This window comes from Poeciliopsis prolifica, unplaced genomic scaffold, assembly GCF_027474105.1.
Source record: "Poeciliopsis prolifica strain line A6 unplaced genomic scaffold, Auburn_PproV2 SCAFFOLD203, whole genome shotgun sequence".
In the NCBI taxonomy this organism is placed as follows: Eukaryota; Metazoa; Chordata; class Actinopteri; order Cyprinodontiformes; family Poeciliidae; genus Poeciliopsis; species Poeciliopsis prolifica.
Window position 1 is genome coordinate 289 of NW_026562578.1, and position 23412 is coordinate 23700.

Here is a 23412-nt window from a genome sequence, read left to right on the forward strand (position 1 = left end):
GTGAAAGTTGTGTCTGCAACTGCATCTTCTTTTCTAAAAGAGAAAAAATATACAGGATTTAAAATATATTTTTAAAAGCCAGTATTTGGACTGTACCAGGTTAAATGTGCATAATAATCATCAAAGCATGGCAATCACTATTTTATGTAGCAAGTACAGAATGGATGTTTTCTGTTGTTTCTTGATGACGTTAAAGTCACAGATTAGATAACCCCAAAGAAGCACTTGGACATCAGAAGCCATGAATGCATCATTTGAGGTTCACCAAAAAATGACTGGATCAAAAACACAACTTGAATGTTCACAGCAGATTTGTTCAAATATTGAAATTGCCCAAATGAAGAACTTTAAAAATAACATTTTTTCATAGCCACAGATGAATTTGTCACATTTGTACTACCTCAACAAGTAGCACTTTCTGATTACATTCAAGACTGTGCTCAAGTCAAGGTAATAGAAGTGATATGCAATGGCTTCTTCAAGTCTGGAAACATGGCTGACAGGAAATGATATTGCAGTAAGAAACAACAAGATCCCTTAACAATTAGCACTTACTGTATTCATAAATCAAGTCAGTGCCTGTGTTAAGGTAATCTTTTTGCCTTCCAGTGTTTGTTTGTAGTTTCTTCTTGTTGAAGATAAACTCACAACCAAAACTACCCCAAAGAGAAGCACTTGGAAATGCAAAAACCAGGAGTGTCTTCTTTGAGGTGGTCTAAGAGTGACTTGGTCAAAAGCAGCGCTTCCATAGCCAGAGCAGGTTTTGTGGTATTTGACAAAGTGCCTTTGTCAAAGTTTGAACAGACGTGAAGACTCCCAGAAACATGACCATGTATCAGGTCACCATGTTCATAGCCACAGATGAATTTGTCACATTTGTACTACCTCAACATGTAGCACTTTCTGATTACATTCAAGACTGTGCTCAAGTCAAGGTAATAGAAGTGATAATGCAATGGCTTCTTCAAGTCTGGAAACATGGCTGACAGGAAATGATATTTGCAGTAAGAAACAACAGATCACCTTAACAATTAGCACTTACTGTATTCATAAATCAAGTCAGTGCCTGTGTTAAGGTAATCTTTTTGCATTCCAGTGTTTGTTTGCAGTTTCTTCTTGTTGAAGATAAACTCACAACCAAAACTACATCAAAGAGGAGCACTTGGTAATGCACAAACCAGGAGTGTCTTCTTTGATGTGGTCTAAGAGTGACTTGGTCAAATGCAGCACTTCCATAGAAAAAGCAGATTTTGTCATATTCACAAAGTGTTTTTCATAGTACATATCACTTTCAGCAAGAAAGTCAAGATTATGCTCAAGTTACAACTGACATCTTAATGTGTCTTCCAACTCGGGAAAACATTGAGCAAGGATTCCTCAAGTGGAGTGAAATGAAACAAGAAAATGGTACTTACTCTTTGCAGAATCTTGTCAGTGTCATTCCTCAGATAAACTTGGTCCTTGGTATAAGGTCTGCAAACTGAAGAAGAAAACTTCCTAAAGTGAAGCACAAGTTCATCTTTCAATGTGCTGTGGAAATGACCTGGTGTTGGACTGATGCCTGCAATGGCATCAGTGATTCCATTCCAGGTGACCTGCATGTATGAGCATCTGCTGGGATTGTTGCATCTTATATCCTGAATGCAGCCATTTGACTGAAACTCCACCTTTTTTTCAGAGGAGTAGACAATGCTCTTCCAAGGACTCTTCAGTCAGGAGACAGGATCAGCCCTGATGCTATCAATGCGGGCCATTAAGGATCGTTGAATGGTTAATCAAATTTAAATGCGAATACTTGGTGAAAGTTGTGTCTGCAACTGCATCTTCTTTTCTAAAAGAGAAAAAATATACAGGATTTAAAATATATTTTTAAAAGCCAGTATTTGGACTGTACCAGGTTAAATGTGCATAATAATCATCAACAGTATGGCAATCACTATTTTATGTAGCAAGTACAGAATGGATTGTTTTCTGTTGTTTCTTGATGACGTTAAAGTCACAGATTAAGATAACCCCAAAAGAAGCACTTGGACATCAAGAAGCCATGAATGCATCATTTGAGGTTCACCAAAAAGTGACTGGATCAAAAACACAACTTGAATGTTCACAGCAGATTTGTTCAAATATTGAAATTGCCCCAATGAAGAACTTTCAAAATAACATTTTTTTCATAGCCACAGATGAATTTGTCACATTTGTACTACCTCAACATGTAGCACTTTCTGATTACATTCAAGACTGTGCTCAAGTCAAGGTAATAGAAGTGATAATGCAATGGCTTCTTCAAGTCTGGAAACATGGCTGACAGGAAATGATATTTGCAGTAAGAAACAACAAGATCACCTTAACAATTAGCACTTACTGTATTGATAATCAAGTCAGTGCCTGTATTAAGGTAAACCTGATGTGGACTTGTGGTGCCTTGTTTGAGCATCTCAAAGACGTCTTCTAATGTGAAGCAAGAGGAGCAGAACAAACGACACTTGCTATGTGGAGAAACCAAGTCAGTGGCATTTAGGGCAACCTTTCTTGCTTCTGTTGGCTGTGTTCAGTCGTTTGCTGTTGAAGATAAACTCACAACCAAAACTACATCAAAGAGGAGCACTTGGTAATGCACAAACCAGGGAGTGTCTTTGATGTGGTCTAAGAGTGACTCGGTCAAATGCAGCACTTCCATAGAAAGAGCAGATTTTGTCATTATACTTTGACAAAGTGTCTTTGTCAAAGTTTTGAACAGACGTGAAGACTCCCAGAAACATGACCATGTATCAAGGTCACCATGTTCATAGCCACAGATGAATTTGTCACATTTGTACTACCTCAACATGTAGCACTTTCTGATTATATTCAAGACTGTGCTCAAGTCAGGAAATAGAAGTGATAATGCAATGGCTTCTTCAAGTCTGGAAACATGGCTGACAGGAAATGATATTTGCAGTAAGAAACAACAAGATCACCTTAACAATTAGCACTTACTGTATTCATAAATCAATTCAGTGCCTGTGTTAAGGTAATCTTTTTGCATTCCAGTGTTTGTTTGCAGTTTCTTCTTGTTGAAGATAAACTCACAACCAAGACAACCCAAAAGAGAAGCACTTATGGCATAAACTAAAATAAGTGACTCCATTCCAGGTGACCTGCATGTATGAGCATCTGCTGGGATTGTTGCATCTTATATCCTGAATGCAGCCATTTGACTGAAACTCCACCTTTTTTTCAGAGGAGTAGACAATGCTCTTCCAAGGACTCTTCAGTCAGGAGACAGGATCAGCCCTGATGCTATCAATGCGGGCCATTAAGGATCGTTGAGTGGTTAATCAAATTTAAATGCGAATACTTGGTGAAAGTTGTGTCTGCAACTGCATCTTCTTTTCTAAAAGAGAAAAAATATACAGGATTTAAAATATATTTTTAAAAGCCAGTATTTGGACTGTACCAGGTTAAATGTGCATAATAATCATCAAAAGCATGGCAATCACTATTTTATGTAGCAAGTACAGAATGGATGTTTTCTGTTGTTTCTTGATGACGTTAAAGTCACAGATTAAGATAACCCCAAAAGAAGCACTTGGACATCAAGAAGCCATGAATGCATCATTTGAGGTTCACCAAAAAGTGACTGGATCAAAAACACAACTTGAATGTTCACAGCAGATTTGTTCAAATATTGAAATTGCCCAAATGAAGAACTTTAAAAATAACATTTTTTCATAGCCACAGATGAATTTGTCACATTTGTACTACCTCAACAAGTAGCACTTTCTGATTACATTCAAGACTGTGCTCAAGTCAGGGTAATAGAAGTGATAATGCAATGGCTTCTTCAAGTCTGGAAACATGGCTGACAGGAAATGATATTTGCAGTAAGAAACAACAAGATCACCTTAACAATTAGCACTTACTGTATTCATAAATCAAGTCAGTGCCTGTGTTAAGGTAATCTTTTTGCCTTCCAGTGTTTGTTTGTAGTTTCTTCTTGTTGAAGATAAACTCACAACCAAAACTACATCAAAGAGGAGCACTTGGTAATGCACAAACCAGGAGTGTCTTCTTTGATGTGGTCTAAGAGTGACTTGGTCAATGCAGCACTTCCATAGAAAGAGCAGTTTTTGTGATATATACTTTGACAAAGTGGCTTTGTCAAAGTTTTGAACAGACGTGAAGACTCCCAGAAACATGACCATGTATCAAGGTCACCATGTTCATAGCCACAGATGAATTTGTCACATTTGTACTACCTCAACATGTAGCACTTTCTGATTACATTCAAGACTGTGCTCAAGTCAAGGTAATAGAAGTGATAATGCAATGGCTTCTTCAAGTCTGGAAACATGGCTGACAGGAAATGATATTTGCAGTAAGAAACAACAAGATCACCTTAACAATTAGCACTTACTGTATTCATAAATCAAGTCAGTGCCTGTGTTAAGGTAATCTTTTTGCATTCCAGTGTTTGTTTGCAGTTTCTTCTTGTTGAAGATAAACTCACAACCAAAACTACATCAAAGAGGAGCACTTGGTAATGCACAAACCAGGAGTGTCTTCTTTGATGTGGTCTAAGAGTGACTTGGTCAAATGCAGCACTTCCATAGAAAAAGCAGATTTTGTCATATTTCACAAAGTGTTTTTCATAGTACATATCACTTTCAGCAAGAAAGTCAAGATTATGCTGAAGTTACAACTGACATCTTAATGTGTCTTCCAACTCGGGAAAACATTGAGCAAGGATTCCTCAAGTGGAGTGAAATGAAACAAGAAAATGGTACTTACTCTTTGCAGAAATCTTGTCAGTGTCATTCCTCAGATAAACTTGGTCCTTGGTATAAGGTCTGCAAACTGAAGAAGAAAACTTCCTAAAGTGAAGCACAAGTTCATCTTTCAATGTGCTGTGGAAATGACCTGGTGTTGGACTGATGCCTGCAATGGCATCAGTGATTCCATTCCAGGTGACCTGCATGTATGAGCATCTGCTGGGATTGTTGCATCTTATATCCTGAATGCAGCCATTTGACTGAAACTCCACCTTTTTTTCAGAGGAGTAGACAATGCTCTTCCAAGGACTCTTCAGTCAGGAGACAGGATCAGCCCTGATGCTATCAATGCGGGCCATTAAGGATCGTTGAATGGTTAATCAAATTTAAATGCGAATACTTGGTGAAAGTTGTGTCTGCAACTGCATCTTCTTTTCTAAAAGAGAAAAAATATACAGGATTTAAGATATATTTTAAAAGCCAGTATTTGGACAGTACCAGGTTAAATGTGCATAATAATCATCAAAAGCATGGCAATCACTATTTATGTAGCAAGTACAGAATGGATTTTTTCTGTTGTTTCTTGATGACGTTAAAGTCACAGATTAAGATAACCCCAAAAGAAGCACTTGGACATCAAGAAGCCATGAATGCATCATTTGAGGTTCACCAAAAAGTGACTGGATCAAAAACACAACTTGAATGTTCACAGCAGATTTGTTCAAATATTGAAATTGCCCCAATGAAGAACTTTCAAAATAACATTTTTTCATAGCCACAGATGAATTTGTCACATTTGTACTACCTAAACATGGAGCACTTTCTGAGTATATTCAAGACTGTGCTCATGTCAAGGTAATAGAAGTGATAATGCAATGGCTTCTTCAAGTCTGGAAACATGGCTGACAGGAAATGATATTTGCAGTAAGAAACAACAAGATCACCATAACAATTAGCACTTACTGTTTCCAGAAATCAAGTCAGTGCCTATGTTAAGGTGACCCTGATGTGGACTTGTTTGAGCTTCTCAAAGACGTCTTCTAATGTGAAGCAAGAGGAGCAGAACAAACAACACTTGCTATGTGGATAAACCAAGTCAGTGGCATTTAGGGCAATCTTTCTTGCTTCTGTTGGCTGTGTTCAGTCGTTTGCTGTTGAAGATAAACTCACAACCAAAACTACATCAAAGAGGAGCACTTGGTAATGCACAAACCAGGAGTGTCTTCTTTGATGTGGTCTAAGAGTGACTCGGTCAAATGCAGCACTTCCATAGAAAGAGCAGATTTTGTCATATATACTTTGACAAAGTGTCTTTGTCAAAGTTTTGAACAGACGTGAAGACTCCCAGAAACATGACCATGTATCAAGGTCACCATGTTCATAGCCACAGATGAATTTGTCACATTTGTACTACCTCAACATGTAGCACTTTCTGATTACATTCGACTGTGCTCAAGTCAAGGTAATAGAAGTGATAATGCAATGGCTTCTTCAAGTCTGGAAACATGGCTGACAGGAAATGATATTTGCAGTAAGAAACAACAAGATCACCTTAACAATTAGCACTTACTGTATTCATAAATCAATTCAGTGCCTGTGTTAAGGTAATCTTTTTGCCTTCCAGTGTTTGTTTGCAGTTTCTTCTTGTTAAAGATAAACTCACAACAAGACAACCCAAAAGAGAAGCACTTATGGCATAAACTAACATCAGTGACTCCATTCCAGGTGACCTGCATGTGTTAGAATATTCAGGGATTGCTGCATCTCATTTCCTGAATGCAGCCATTTGACTGAAACTCCACCTTTTTTCAGAGTAGACAATGCTCTTCCAAGGACTCTTCAGTCAGGAGACAGGATCAGCCCTGATGCTATCAATGCGGGCCATTAAGGATCGTTGAGTGGTTAATCAAATTTAAATGCGAATACTTGGTGAAAGTTGTGTCTGCAACTGCATCTTCTTTTCTAAAAGAGAAAAAATATACAGGATTTAAAATATATTTTTAAAAGCCAGTATTTGGACAGTACCAGGTTAAATGTGCACAATAATCATCAAAAGCATGGCAATCACTATTTCATGTAGCAAGTACAGAATGGATTTTTTCTGTTGTTTCTTGATGACGTTAAAGTCACAGATTAAGATAACCCCAAAAGAAGCACTTGGACATCAAGAAGCCATGAATGCATCATTTGAGGTTCACCAAAAAGTGACTGGATCAAAAACACAACTTGAATGTTCACAGCAGATTTGTTCAAATATTGAAATTGCCCCAATGAAGAACTTTCAAAATAACATTTTTTCATAGCCACAGATGAATTTGTCACATTTGTACTACCTAAACATGGAGCACTTTCTGAGTATATTCAAGACTGTGCTCATGTCAAGGTAATAGAAGTGATAATGCAATGGCTTCTTCAAGTGTGGAAACATGGCTGACAGGAAATGATATTTGCAGTAAGAAACAACAAGATCACCTTAACAATTAGCACTTACTGTATTCATAAATCAAGTCAGTGCCTTTATTAAGGTAAACCTGATGTGGACTTGTGGTGCCTTGTTTGAGCATCTCAAAGACATCTACTAATGTGAAGGAAGAGAAGCAGAAAAAACAACACTTGCTATTTGGAGAAACCAAGTCAGTGGCATTTTAGGGCAACCTTTCTTGCTTCTGTTGGCTGTGTTCAGTCATGTACTGTTGAAGATAAACTCACAACCAAAACTACCCCAAAGAGAAGCACTTGGAAATGCAAAAACCAGGAGTGTCTTCTTTGAGGTGGTCTAAGAGTGACTTGGTCAAAAGCAGCGCTTCCATAGCAAGAGCAGATTTTGTCATATATACTTTGACAAAGTGTCTTTGTCAAAGTTTTGAACAGACGTGAAGACTCCCAGAAACATGACCATGTATCAAGGTCACCATGTTCATAGCGACAGATGAATTTGTCACATTTGTACTACCTCAACATGTAGCACTTTCTTATTATATTCAAGACTGTGCTCAAGTCAGGGTAATAGAAGTGATAATGCAATGGCTTCTTCAAGTCTGGAAACATGGCTGACAGGAAATGATATTTGCAGTAAGAAACAACAAGATCACCTTAACAATTAGCACTTACTGTATTGATAAATCAAGTCAGTGCCTGTATTAAGGTAACCCTGATGTGGACTTGTGGTGCCTTGTTTGAGCATCTCAAAGACGTCTTCTAATGTGAAGCAAGAGGAGCAGAACAAACAACACTTGCTATGTGGAGAAACCAAGTCAGTGGCATTTAGGGCAATCTTTCTTGCTTCTGTTGGCTGTGTTCAGTCGTTTGCTGTTGAAGATAAACTCACAACCAAAACTACATCAAAGAGGAGCACTTGGTAATGCACAAACCAGGAGTGTCTTCTTTGATGTGGTCTAAGAGTGACTCGGTCAAATGCAGCACTTCCATAGAAAGAGCAGATTTTGTCATATATACTTTGACAAAGTGACTTTGTCAAAGTTTTGAACAGACGCGACGACTCCCAGAAACATGATCATGTATCAAGGTCACCATGTTCATAGCCACAGATGATTTTGTCACATTTGTACTACCTAAACATGAAGCACTTTCTGAGTTTATTCAAGACTGTGCTCATGTCAAGGTAATAGAAGTGATAATGCAGTGGCTTCTTCAGGTTTTGAAACATGGTTGTCAGGAAAGAATATTTGCAGTAAGATACAACAAGATTACCATAACAATTAGCACTTACTGTTTTCAGAAATCAAGTCAGTGCCTGTATTAAGGTAAACCTGATGTGGACTTGTGGTGCCTTGTTTGAGCATCTCAAAGACGTCTTCTAATGTGAAGCAAGAGGAGCAGAACAAACAACACTTGCTATGTGGATAAACAAAGTCAGTGTTATTTAGGGCAATCTTTCTTGCTTTTGTTGGCTGTGTTCAGTCGTTTGCTGTTGAAGATAAACTCACAACCAAAACTACATCAAAGAGGAGCACTTGGTAATGCACAAACCAGGAGTGTCTTCTTTGATGTGTTCTAAGAGTGACTTGGTCAAATGCAGCACTTCCATAGAAAGAGCAGATTTTGTCATCTATACTTTGACAAAGTGGCTTTGTCAAAGTTTTGAACAGACGTGAAGACTCCCAGAAACATGACCATGTATCAAGGTCACCATGTTCATAGCCACAGATGAATTTGTCACATTTGTACTACCTCAACATGTAGCACTTTCTGATTACATTCAAGACTGTGCTCAAGTCAGGGTAATAGAAGTGATAATGCAATGGCTTCTTCAAGTCTGGAAACATGGCAGACAGGAAATGATATTTGCAGTAAGAAACAACAAGATCACCTTAACAATTAGCACTTACTGTATTCATAAATCAAGTCAGTGCCTGTGTTAAGGTAATCTTTTTGCCTTCCAGTGTTTGTTTGCAGTTTCTTCTTGTTGAAGATAAACTCACAACCAAGACAACCCAAAAGAGAAGCACTTATGGCATAAACTAACATCAGTGACTCCATTCCAGGTGACCTGCATGTGTTAGAATATTCAGGGATTGCTGCATCTCATTTCCTGAATGCAGCCATTTGACTGAAACTCCACCTTTTTTTCAGAGTAGACAATGCTCTTCCAAGGACTCTTCAGTCAGGAGACAGGATCAGCCCTGATGCTATCAATGCGGGCCATTAAGGATCGTTGAGTGGTTAATCAAATTTAAATGCAAATACTTGGTTGAAGTTGTTTCTGCAACTGCATCTTCTTTTCTGAATAAGAAAAAATATACAGGATTTAAAATATATTTTTAAAAGCCAGTATTTGGACTGTACCAGGTTAAATGTGCATAATAATCAACAGTATGGCAATCACTATTTCATGTAGCAAGTACAGAATGGATGTTTTCTGTTGTTTCTTGATGACATTAAAGTCACAGATTAAGATCACCTCAAAAGAAGGACTTGGACATGAAGAAGCCATGAATGCAGCATTTGAGGTTCGCCAAAAAGTGACTTGATCAAAAAGACAACTTGAAGTTTCACAGCAGATTGGTTCAAATATTGAAATTGCCCCAATGAAGAACTTTCAAAATAACATTTTTCATAGCCACAGATGAATTTGTCAAATTTGTACTACCTCAACATGTAGCACTTTCTGATTATATTCAAGACTGTGCTCAAGTCAGGGTAATAGAAGTGATAATGCAATGGCTTCTTCAAGTCTGGAAACATGGCTGACAGGAAATGATATTTGCAGTAAGAAACAACAAGATCACCTTAACAGTTAGCACTTACTGTATTGATAAATCAAGTAAGTGCCTGTATTAAGGTAACCCTGATGTGGAATTGTGGTGCCTTGTTTGAGCATCTCAAAGACGTCTTCTAATGTGAAGCAAGAGGAGCAGAACAAACAACACTTGCTATGTGGAGAAACCAAGTCAGTGGCATTTAGGGCAATCTTTCTTGCTTCTGTTGGCTGTGTTCAGTCGTTTGCTGTTGAAGATAAACTCACAACCAAAACTACATCAAAGAGGAGCACTTGGTAATGCACAAACCAGGAGTGTCTTCTTTGATGTGGTCTAAGAGTGACTCGGTCAAATGCAGCACTTCCATAGAAAGAGCAGATTTTGTCATATATACTTTGACAAAGTGTCTTTGTCAAAGTTTTGAACAGACGTGAAGACTCCCAGAAACATGACCATGTATCAAGGTCACCATGTTCATAGCCACAGATGAATTTGTCACATTTGTACTACCTCAACATGTAGCACTTTCTGATTATATTCAAGACTGTGCTCATGTCAAGGTAATAGAAGTGATAATGCAATGGCTTCTTCAAGTCTGGAAACATGGCTGACAGGAAATGATATTTGCAGTAAGAAACAACAAGATCACCTTAACAGTTAGCACTTACTGTATTGATAAATCAAGTAAGTGCCTGTATTAAGGTAACCCTGATGTGGACTTGTGGTGCCTTGTTTGAGCATCTCAAAGACGTCTTCTAATGTGAAGCAAGAGGAGCAGAACAAACAACACTTGCTATGTGGAGAAACCAAGTCAGTGGCATTTAGGGCAATCTTTCTTGCTTCTGTTGGGTGTGTTCAGTCGTTTGCTGTTGAAGATAAACTCACAACCAAAACTACATCAAAGAGGAGCACTTGGTAATGCACAAACCAGGAGTGTCTTCTTTGATGTGGTCTAAGAGTGACTCGGTCAAATGCAGCACTTCCATAGAAAGAGCAGATTTTGTCATATATACTTTGACAAAGTGTCTTTGTCAAAGTTTTGAACAGACGTGAAGACTCCCAGAAACATGACCATGTATCAAGGTCACCATGTTCATAGCCACAGATGAATTTGTCACATTTGTACTACCTCAACATGTAGCACTTTCTGATTACATTCAAGACTGTGCTCAAGTCAGGGTAATAGAAGTGATAATGCAATGGCTTCTTCAAGTCTGGAAACATGGCAGACAGGAAATGATATTTGCAGTAAGAAACAACAAGATCACCTTAACAATTAGCACTTACTGTATTCATAAATCAAGTCAGTGCCTGTGTTAAGGTAATCTTTTTGCCTTCCAGTGTTTGTTTGCAGTTTCTTCTTGTTGAAGATAAACTCACAACCAAGACAACCCAAAAGAGAAGCACTTATGGCATAAACTAACATCAGTGACTCCATTCCAGGTGACCTGCATGTGTTAGAATATTCAGGGATTGCTGCATCTCATTTCCTGAATGCAGCCATTTGACTGAAACTCCACCTTTTTTTCAGAGTAGACAATGCTCTTCCAAGGACTCTTCAGTCAGGAGACAGGATCAGCCCTGATGCTATCAATGCGGGCCATTAAGGATCGTTGAATGGTTAATCAAATTTAAATGCAAATACTTGGTTGAAGTTGTTTCTGCAACTGCATCTTCTTTTCTGAATAAGAAAAAATATACAGGATTTAAAATATATTTTTAAAAGCCAGTATTTGGACTGTACCAGGTTAAATGTGCATAATAATCATCAACAGTATGGCAATCACTATTTTATGTAGCAAGTACAGAATGGATGTTTTCTGTTGTTTCTTGATGACATTAAAGTCACAGATTAAGATAACCCCAAAAGAAGCACTTGGACATCAAGAAGCCATGAATGCATCATTTGAGGTTCACCAAAAAGTGACTGGATCAAAAACACAACTTGAATGTTCACAGCAGATTTGTTCAAATATTGAAATTGCCCCAATGAAGAACATTCAAAATAACATTTTTTCATAGCCACAGATGAATTTGTCAAATTTGTACTACCTCAACATGTAGCACTTTCTGATTACATTAAAGACTGTGCTCAAGTCAGGGTAATAGAAGTGATAATGCAATGGCTTCTTCAAGTCTGGAAACATGGCTGACAGGAAATGATATTTGCAGTAAGAAACAACAAGATCACCTTAACAGTTAGCACTTACTGTATTGATAAATCAAGTAAGTGCCTGTATTAAGGTAACCCTGATGTGGACTTGTGGTGCCTTGTTTGAGCATCTCAAAGACGTCTTCTAATGTGAAGCAAGAGGAGCAGAACAAAATACACTTGCTATGTGGAGAAACCAAGTCAGTGGCATTTAGGGCAATCTTTCTTGCTTCTGTTGGCTGTGTTCAGTCGTTTGCTGTTGAAGATAAACTCACAACCAAAACTACATCAAAGAGGAGCACTTGGTAATGCACAAACCAGGAGTGTCTTCTTTGATGTGGTCTAAGAGTGACTCGGTCAAAATGCAGCACTTCCATAGAAAGAGCAGATTTTGTCATATATACTTTGACAAAGTGGCTTTGTCAAAGTTTTGAACAGACGTGAAGACTCCCAGAAACATGACCATGTATCAAGGTCACCATGTTCATAGCCACAGATGAATTTGTCACATTTGTACTACCTCAACATGTAGCACTTTCTGATTATATTCAAGACTGTGCTCATGTCAAGGTAATAGAAGTGATAATGCAATGGCTTCTTCAGGTTTGGAAACATGGCTGACAGGAAATGATATTTGCAGTAAGAAACAACAAGATCACCTTAACAATTAGCACTTACTGTATTCATAAATCAAGTCAGTGTCTGTGTTAAGGTAATCTTTTTGCCTTCCAGTGTTTGTTTGTAGTTTCTTCTTGTTGAAGATAAACTCACAACCAAAACTACATCAAAGAGGAGCACTTGGTAATGCACAAACCAGGAGTGTCTTCTTTGATGTGGTCTAAGAGTGACTTGGTCAAATGCAGCACTTCCATAGAAAGAGCAGATTTTGTCATTTTTCACAAAGTGTTTTTCACAGTACATATCACTTTCAGCAAGAAAGTCAAGATTATGCTGAAGTTACAACTGACATCTTAATGTGTCTTCCAACTCGGGAAAACATTGAGCAAGGATTCCTCAAGTGGAGTGAAATGAAACAAGAAAATGGTACTTACTCTTTGCAGAAATCTTGTCAGTGTCATTCCTCAGATAAACTTGGTCCTTGGTATAAGGTCTGCAAACTGAAGAAGAAAACTTCCTAAAGTGAAGCACAAGTTCATCTTTCAATGTGCTGTGGAAATGACCTGGTGTTGGACTGATGCCTGCAATGGCATCAGTGATTCCATTCCAGGTGACCTGCATGTATGAGCATCTGCTGGGATTGTTGCATCTTATATCCTGAATGCAGCCATTTGACTGAAACTCCACCTTTTTTTCAGAGGAGTAGACAATGCTCTTCCAAGGACTCTTCAGTCAGGAGACAGGATCAGCCCTGATGCTATCAATGCGGGCCATTAAGGATCGTTGAGTGGTTAATCAAATTTAAATGCGAATACTTGGTGAAAGTTGTGTCTGCAACTGCATCTTCTTTTCTAAAAGAGAAAAAAATATACAGGATTTAAAATATATTTTTAAAAGCCAGTATTTGGACTGTACCAGGTTAAATGTGCATAATAATCATCAACAGCATGGCAATCACTATTTCATGTAGCAAGTACAGAATGGATGTTTTCTGTTGTTTCTTGATGACGTTAAAGTCACAGATTAAGATAACCCCAAAAGAAGCACTTGGACATCAAGAAGCCATGAATGCATCATTTGAGGTTCACCAAAAAGTGACTGGATCAAAAACACAACTTGAATGTTCACAGCAGATTTGTTCAAATATTGAAATTGCCCCAATGAAGAACTTTCAAAATAACATTTTTTCATAGCCACAGATGAATTTGTCACATTTGTACTACCTCAACATGTAGCACTTTCTGATTACATTCAAGACTGTGCTCAAGTCAGGGTAATAGAAGTGATAATGCAATGGCTTCTTCAAGTCTGGAAACATGGCTGACAGGAAATGATATTTGCAGTAAGAAACAACAAGATCACCTTAACAATTAGCACTTACTGTATTCATAAATCAAGTCAGTGCCTGTATTAAGGTAATCTTTTTGCCTTCCAGTGTTTGTTTGCAGTTTCTTCTTGTTGAAGATAAACTCACAACCAAAACTACATCAAAGAGGAGCACTTGGTAATGCACAAACCAGGAGTGTCTTCTTTGATGTGGTCTAAGAGTGACTTGGTCAAATGCAGCACTTCCTTAGACAGAGCAGATTTTGTCATATTTCACAAAGTGGGTTTCACAGTACATATCACTTTCAGCAAGAAAGTCAAGATTATGCTCAAGTTACAACTGACATCTTAATGTGTCTTCCAACTCAGGAAAACATTGAGCAAGGATTCCTCAAGTGGAGTGAAATGAAACAAGAAAATGGTACTTACTCTTTGCAGAAATCTTGTCAGTGTCATTCCTCAGATAAACTTGGTCCTTGGTATAAGGTCTGCAAACTGAAGAAGAAAACTTCCTAAAGTGAAGCACAAGTTCATCTTTCAATGTGCTGTGGAAATGACCTGGTGTTGGACTGATGCCTGCAATGGCATCAGTGATTCCATTCCAGGTGACCTGCATGTATGAGCATCTGCTGGGATTGTTGCATCTTATATCCTGAATGCAGCCATTTGACTGAAACTCCACCTTTTTTTCAGAGGAGTAGACAATGCTCTTCCAAGGACTCTTCAGTCAGGAGACAGGATCAGCCCTGATGCTATCAATGCGGGCCATTAAGGATCGTTGAATGGTTAATCAACTTTAATGTGAATACTTGGTGGAAGTTGTTTCTGCAACTGCATCTTCTTTTCTAAAAGAGAAAAAATATACAGGATTTAAAATATATTTTTAAAAGCCAGTCTTTTGACTGTACCAGGTTAAATGTGCATAATAATTATCAACAGTATGGCAATCACTATTTCATGTAGCAAGTACAGAATTATGCATTTGTTTTAAAGGTGGATCTTTTTAAAAAGAATGATTTGAATGCACAAGTACCACATGTTGGCACAAACAAGACTTGGGAGATAGATGGCTTAGTGATTTCTGGTGAATGTAATTACATAGCTGTAATTGTGTAGAAAAACATTTCCTAAAGGTCTTCTAATGAATGTTTCGAATTGTTTTTAGATGATGAGAAAGTTACAAATTAAGTTAACCCAAAAGAGAAGCACTTTTTAATCTAAATGATCTTTAGTTACGAATATGTTTTTGAATTCTTGTTTGTACTGTTTGCCCATTTTTGTGTTACATGTATCCTACCTCCCTACTTTTGAATGCTTGAGATGAGCATGAGTTCCTCATCTGACCCTGCAAAGAACAGTGTCCTAGATAACGAATGGACAATTTCGTTTTAATTGGCTTTTCATTATATACTCATCCATATCTATTGACATAAACCTACAAAATCAAAATTCAGTAAGAAACTTGTTCAAACCTTTTTTTTGTCATGTATTAAAATTATTTGCATTATTTTAAAAGGAAATTATGATTTGTATATCTTTAGTCAGCCAATAGTCCTATACTGGGATTGAATTTTAGTGTAGCTTTATTCAAAGAGCATGAAGTTGCTGCAAGAAAGCAGTACTGAAAAATCTCGCCTATTTACACACTTGGACAGGATTGTTGGTATGCCTCGTTCAATGACAGAAAAACCCACAATGGTCACAGAAACAACTTGAATCTGACAAAGGGTGCCATGAATAAAAATTCTATAAAACTGAACAAGTGAAAGTTAGACATTGCTTTTCAAACATGCTTCAATAGACTTATTCAAAAAAGTAAACTCATGAAACAGACGTGGACAAAAATGATTCCCTTAACTTAATATTTTGTTGCACAACCTTTTGAGGCAATCGCTGCAATCAAACAATTTCTATAACTGTCAGTGAGACTACTGCAGCCTTCAGCAGGTATTTTGGCCCTCTACTCATGAACAAACTGTACCTGTTTTGTCCATATGTGTATCTGACTGCCTCACATTTAGTGGGCAGTCGTCATACATCTCTTGTGTCATTGTGGACATTACATTTTCTGCCAACAGAACCAAACTCTTCCAGTGCTTATACTCATAACTTTGACTTCTAGTGACTTTTCTTAAGTCTATAACGTTTGCCTTCCAAATTTTATAGATGTTATGATTCATGATACTCTGGAAACACCTTATAGAAGGAGATTGTCTTGGGAAACATGCAGTGCCTAAGATAAAGCACAAGGGGGCGGTAATTAGGGCGCTTTCCAACTGTTATTAAACAAAAACGAAGAAGGCGGACTTCAACGTGTAACAGCTGAGTGCCTGTGAGAAACCTTCCCTGTGGTACCTCGGCTTCCATCACAGAACTTTGAGATGGAGAATGATATTCTCGTCTCGCTGGAAGATTTAGGGTAAGTGAACAAAGCTTCAGTCCCGCGGTGGGCGTAGAGCTGAGCGCATAAACCCATAAAGAGCTTCTGCTCTCTGTCCTGTGGTTGCTAGCCGCTGCAGTGTGTAGCTCTGAATGCTAATCTGAGAAGACAAAAACATCCGCTGAGAAGCGATGTTGCTATTCTGTTGCTTCAAGTGAGAAGTCAACGTTTCCATTGCGGTGTAAGCTGAGCTCCAAATTGGTATAGGTGTTTCGCATGAAGCTGCGTCAGCAGAACTTGGCGAGAATGGGCTGCCCCGCTGACTGCCTGCTCTTTATGTTAAGGGCTCAGATTTCTAGAAAGCAGGATTTATGCTAACATTATAAATATAATGTGTGCATAGAAATATGTGATATATTTCTGGAAGTCATCAGAGTTTAGAAGTTGGTTCAAGTCCTGATTGCTTGGCAACATGGCAGAATGTCCAATGAAAGGTTCAGGTGGGTTATTTCTGCTGGTGCCTGTCCAGAATCACTGTTACCACATTGAGAACCACTGGACAGTGATCCTCTACAGCGCAGAGAAATCAGCATTTTTTTCTATGTCTGGTTAAATTTTTGATCTATCAAGCCTTTCATGTTTTTGATTTAGTAGTATCAATCTTTTCTTTTATTTCTTAACTCTCGATCTGTTATTAAATATGTTATCAGTCATCCATGTTCTTGTCCTCTGTGTCTCTTCTCCATCTGTCCATCTATCATTTTATCTGTCATCGACTCGTCGTATCATTCATCAATCTTCACCTGTTCTCCATCCCTATCCATCTATTTGATTATCAACCACTCATCCAGTGAAATGGGCTGTGAAGGACTGGGAGTTCTTGTGATGCTTGTATGGAATTATCTTACACACATGTGTAGGGACACTGCTGTGAGGGAATAAGAGTTGTGATTTTGAACTGATCAGGGCTTCTTGTGGTTTAGCTGCTTATGTGTCCTGTTCTTCCAGCTACCAGGGCCCTCTGCTGGAGGATGGCGCTCTGGAGTCTGCTGTCATGAAAGGAGCAGCTTCCCCGGAGTTCACCAAGCTCTGTGCTTGGATCATCTCCGAGCTCAGACTGTATCACAAGCTGGAGGAAAATGTCCATGCTACTAACTGTAAGTTTAGCAGCCGCACTCTAACCTTTGGCACTGCTTGCACCGGTGTTCCTGACTTTTTCACGAAGCCATGCGCTGCCATAGCGTTTTAATGGCTCTCTTACCTCCACGATGTTAGTCATATCCTATCATCTCCAGACAAAGCAACAGTCACTTATTTTTTTGCTCATATACGAGACCAAACCTGTGACGGGTGTGTGTTTCTGCTCCAAATCTCAGGTCCCAGTGAGGCAGAGGGGTTCCAGCTGGAGATGAGTGGTCTTCTGTCAGAGCTCGCCTGCCCTTACAGCACTCTGACCACTGGAGACATCAACCAGAGGTTTCTGAGCAGAACTGACTGTCTGCTCCTAATCAGTATGTTTATTACACGACACTAACATGTTTTTGTTCAAACTTAACTTCGTTGTGCTACGTTGACGTACATGTTAGGAATTCAAATATTTCCAGTCATTTTCGAAGCACTTTTTCCACCCACTCACAAGCATGCACACATTTATACACAAATACGCAAATTGGTAGGTAAATTGGTGGTGTGGCCGGAGCACCGCTGAGCTGCGAGGGCTTCCAACCGTGTAACACCTGAATTTCTTATTTGCTGGACGACAAAGGCTGTTTCTATTTTTTCTTCAGCCTTTTTAGTGTCCGAGTTGGAGGCATCAAGAATGATCCTGGTCAACAGGCCTCAGAAGAAAGCCCAGGAATCCGGCAGCCCTGTCTTCCAGGAGCTGAAGGGGATCTGCATGGCGCTGGGCATGTCCAAACCTCCATCCAACATCACCATGTTCCAGTTCTTTTCTGGAATCGAGAAGAAGGTCCGTCTACCTGGCAGCTCCACTTTTTAATTATTACTAACTGTAAATCTTTACATAAGATGGAATAAAATGGTATGTACAAGTTCACAATAAATAAATATCAGTTTAGTGGATTTTACTCTGTTCTGTCAGCAGGATCAGCCTGTGAATATGCTCCAAGAAGGAGATTTTACCTGTTGATCATTTTTATGCAAGCATACATTATTTTGCTTTTTAAAAATTCTTATTTTTCTCCATCTCAGTTAAAAGAAGCCATAAGTCGAGTTCCACCAAATCATGTCGGAGAACCTCTGCTGAACAAGCCCCTTGGACCTGTCCATATGGTAAATTCTGCTGAATGAAACAAATAATTCTCAGTTGGCAGAAAGTGAGTGGATGTCTCCTTGCTCCCTTTTTCAATCCAGGAAAAGATTGAGGCCATAAACCAAGCTCTTGTAAATGAGTATGAAGTGAGAAGAAAGATGTTGTTGAAACGTCTTGATGTAACCGTGCAGTCCTTCGGCTGGTCTGAAAGAGCCAAGGTACGTTGCTTATCCAGGCATCAACATGCACAAAATGTATTTGGTTCTTTTTAATAGTGCTGACTGATGAATTGATTTTGACTGTGCTGTTATTAAAGAGTTACACATTTTTGGAAAATGTAACTCAATGCTCTCTCAGGGTTTTGGAAGCCAATTCAGAGCTGACCACCTTGTTTTACAAGAATGTTTCATAGGAGGAACTTCTTGACAAATATTTCCTGTCATTTGTAATTTTGTTTTAAGAAAGGAAATGTGAATGATATAAAAATGGATTAAAATCAAATTTTGTATGAAAAAAAATACATATTTTTAAGTAATATCATTTTGCTGTAGTTTTTACTATTTATGACTTCTAAGGATACATTTTGTCTAACTTAATAACAAAATGGAAATGAACACTGTAAAAAAACTAGCTGCATACATTCTGGAATTGTCACATTTTGTGAGTTCAAAATATCCCACTTTCTACTTCCTCTTTCAATTGTAGATTATATGAAGATAAGTGTGTAATGTATGAGACGGGATGCAGTGAACTCATTATGGACTATAATGGTCAGAACTAGTCTTCTAATTTTCTGTGTGAATTTTGGATTGAAAGTATGAATATGATTTTAATACGTCATCCTGAAGGTCTTTGAAGGTTTTTTTTTTTTTTTAAACAAAGTTCTGCTGATTTCTCCAAATCTCACTGTGTTGAAGAAGCACTGGGTTGAATCTGATAGAAAATCTGTGAAGCTATCCAGAGATGAGGGCTTTCAACCTCAACACAAAAGATTAATGGTCAAACATCTCAGTTTAGACGCACAAAATCTCAGCAGCAATAAAAGGGAACACCTCAAAATCAGGCCTGCATGAAGACTTTTTTTTCCCCCTTTTTCCCATGTTTTATTAAAGATCAAAGCTGAGAAGTTGAGTAAAGTGTACCAGCCACTGCGTTCTGCCCTCCTCACCAAAAGCAACATTTCTGTCGCTCACCTTCTTGCTGCACGACAAGACTTCTCCAAGATCCTTCGTACAAGCAGTGGCAAGATAAGAGAGAAGACAGCCTGTGCCATTAATAAGGTGGGTGTGTTCCAACAGCGTCACACTGTTTTCCTCCTATTAAATCAGGGATTCATTATTTCCTTGATTGTAATCATCATTTCTGCCATGTGGAAAATAACCACACCAGAAGTTGTCTTGTACATTTACACTTCACACTTCCGAGTACTTGGTGCAAACGTGAGAGACACTTTCAACTTTATGCATAGAGTACATGGTGGAGGGAACTAAATCAACCAATAAAAATGTTAAAACTCCCATCTTCATTTTGTGTACTACCTGTATACTAAACTAAATTAATCTTGCTGATCAGATGCTGACATCGCTGAGAGCTATGGAAACTTTGCAGCTCGTCTGGTTCAGAACCACATTCCAAACTTTGGCGGAAGAGACACATTGAACAAGTGAACAATACATGCAGAACAGAAAACTAAATGAGAATGCTGTGCTCTGTTGGTCTATTTATAGTCTAGGTAAAAGAGAAGGCAGTTTTCCCTTTGGAGGAAAGAAACTAAAGTGTAAAAGTTAATTAGGCCTCAATAACCACAGCACAGTGGACAATAAATACATATGCAACCCCACCCTGCTCCACTCAATCACTCATCCTGGAGATTTGCTTACGTTTGGTCTCAAAGTAAAAGCAGTAAAATCTGAATTAAAATGGCATGTTAGATTAATTCAGAGGAAAAAATGAGTTTGCTTACTCTGTGTAATAGAATCTCGATAATCTGCTCAACTTGTTGAATATTAAATAGATAGAATGAAAATGACATTCGACTGAATAGCTTATGTAATTAGCATCATAAAAATTATCTGATAAAATAGATTATAACAGAATATTTTTAATGCCAGCACAACCTCTGACCCACAAACTACAAACAAAACATTTTGTGGATCATATTTTCACTATAAATATAACAACCAATTCATATTTAAATATATATGTGAAACTCATTGGGCTGGACAGGTAATTAGATATTTTTGGGCCTTTTTTTTATGATCACCTACAAACCCAAAAATGTCTCATTGGATCACTTTATGTTGAGCTGACCCAATCACATCTCTAATTACTAATCACACACGTCTTCACAGCAGGAAGAGCAGCAACAGCTAATGCTCTTCTGTTTTTCCAACCATATGCAGACTTGCATATCAAACCAGGGAAAATGAGTAGAGCTAAATGTTTGATGGACAAGTAAAAATGGACAAAAAATTTCCAGTAATGAGGCCAAAAATTTTTTTCAGCGTCTAATTAAGGATTATCTCGGAAAACAATTTTTCTGTTACCAGTTGTTGAACACAGGCAAATGTATGTGCATCAGCTACTCTTTAAAATGAGAACAACAGCACAGATGTAACTGCCAGCAAGAAGTTGGTCACAGTCAAATTCTCTGAAGGAGAGGCGCTCTGTGGGGCAGGACTGCAGATCCGAGGCAGAGCCTTTGGTGAATGAGCAGGCCCTCCTGATCGGTCGCCACGAGAGGGCAATTTCGTAAAAAATGCGTGAATGCATCACAGGAACACTCCAGATATGTTTCTGAGGATATAACATTATAATACGATATAAAACTAATAGAAGTTGGATTTGCGCAACACGCATTTATAAATAACACAAATTACAGTCTGCAGACATCTAACGCTGACTGTTTTGTTTTTCCTTTTGTTATCTCACTGACTTAAAAACCCTTTAGCTTTCAACAACTTCAACAACATCTGACTCTGCTCCTCAGGTTCTGATGGGCCGAGTGCCGGACAGAGGTGGAAGACCATGCGAGATCGAGCCTCCGCCTCCAGAGATGCCGTCCTGGCAGAAACGTCAGGATGCCCCTCAAGGTGGAGGGCACTACAGTGGGTCCCATGGGGGCAGCAGAGGGGGCTATGATAACTTTTCATACGGTGGCCGTGGAGGCTATGAAAGAGGTGGTGGAGGCGGACATGAAGACAGGGGGGGCAGAGGAGCCGGTGGGAGAGGAGGGAAGGTGCAGGGAAACTGGGGAGAGGGAGCTGGAGGGGGGAGAGGTGGGTACAGCCAGGGTCACTACCAAGACGCAGGAAATTATCATGGAGGAGGAGGGAGAGGAGGTTATATGGGAGGGGGAGCCAACCAAGGAGGATTCCAGGATCAGGGCTTTCATGGGGGAGGTGGGAACTACAACAACAGTTACAGCCAGGACGGGGGCTGGCACCAGGAAAGAGGCGGTGGCCGTGGAGGTCGAGGGGGCAGGGGCAGAGGCAGCAGAGGAGGTCAAGGTGGAGGCTGGGGGGGTAGAGGCGGTCAGAACTTCAACCAAGGAGGACAGTTTGAACAGTTTTTCCAACATGGAGGGCAGCAGTACAACCAGGCTGGCTTCAATCAAGGCAGACACTACACCAGCTGAAGATCAGAACACTGAATTCAGGAACTTCAGAGAAAAGCCTTATCTGAGCAGGTTCAGCAAACGGAAGCAAGAAATATGTCCTCTACATATTTTTATTTGGGTCACGTTCTCTGTCGACTGTTAAGTAATTGAAGATATAATCTTTTGCGTCCTGGTATGTTTTCAGTTTTGCCTTATTAATACGTTTTTGAAGCTGCCCTCCAGCTCTATTTGAAATAGCTTGAGTAGCTGGACTCTGCTGTGCTGATTTCATCCTGGTAGTTCAATCGGCCTTACTGAACGTTCTTCCTTAACGCAGAAAGTGTTCCTCACGCGTCAGTGTTTGTGCACCTTTTGTGTGCAGTGCACATGTGTACCACACACAGGAGGGTCACTGAAATCAAACATTACTTGAAAGCGGTGTCAATTTTCCAGTCCACATTTCATTTCAGTATATTTGACTGGAAATTTCTGAGTTACTTATTTAAAAGATGCCAACTTGCACAGCTGTGTGGATACAGTTCTAAATGTTGGAAGGTTTGTATGGATGTGTGAATGAGGAATAAAAGGAATAAAAATCCCTTTTTTGCATCGAGCAGTGTGATGATTTCATCTGCACAGTTTGCAGTATTTAGTGTTGGTTCCCACTGATGGCCCAACAGGGAACATCAACCAAAATAAAAACAAAATCCTGGGAAAAGATGCATCCATTTGATGCCTTGTTACGGATCAATTGGAAAATCATTCGTAAATCAGAATTAACATGTATTCATGCAAACTAACGGATTGAGGAAGTTTGTCCATTAAGAAGTATAATATGTTGTGATTCGAGTTAATCATCATATTCATTAAAAAAAAAAAATTCTATTCGTAGACCAGGCCTTTTATTAGAGATTCAGTTATTAATTTATAGAATTCAGGCAATGGGTTTATGAGTTATTTTTATATGGATACCATCACCTGGAGGAATAAAAGGAAATGAGTTGGCAGATAAATATGCAAAATAATTGACAAAAAATTTATTAATTGGTACCATTCAGTAAATAAGATGGCTTCTGCCATCTTTAAGAAAAGATGG

The 23412-nt window shown here is 38.8% G+C and overlaps 1 protein-coding gene across 1 annotated transcript; it reads left to right on the forward strand.

The window, feature by feature from the left end:
• Positions 1-16359: 16359 nt before the first annotated feature.
• LOC129356869 (protein FAM98A-like) lies at positions 16360-22926 on the forward strand. Its single transcript, XM_055026409.1, has 8 exons — positions 16360-16485; positions 17455-17603; positions 17823-17957; positions 18234-18415; positions 18658-18738; positions 18820-18936; positions 19831-19998; positions 21708-22926. The coding sequence occupies exons 1-8, from the start codon at positions 16448-16450 to the stop codon at positions 22353-22355; spliced, it is 1518 nt and encodes a 505-aa protein (XP_054882384.1). The 5' UTR covers positions 16360-16447; the 3' UTR covers positions 22356-22926.
• Positions 22927-23412: the final 486 nt, after the last annotated feature.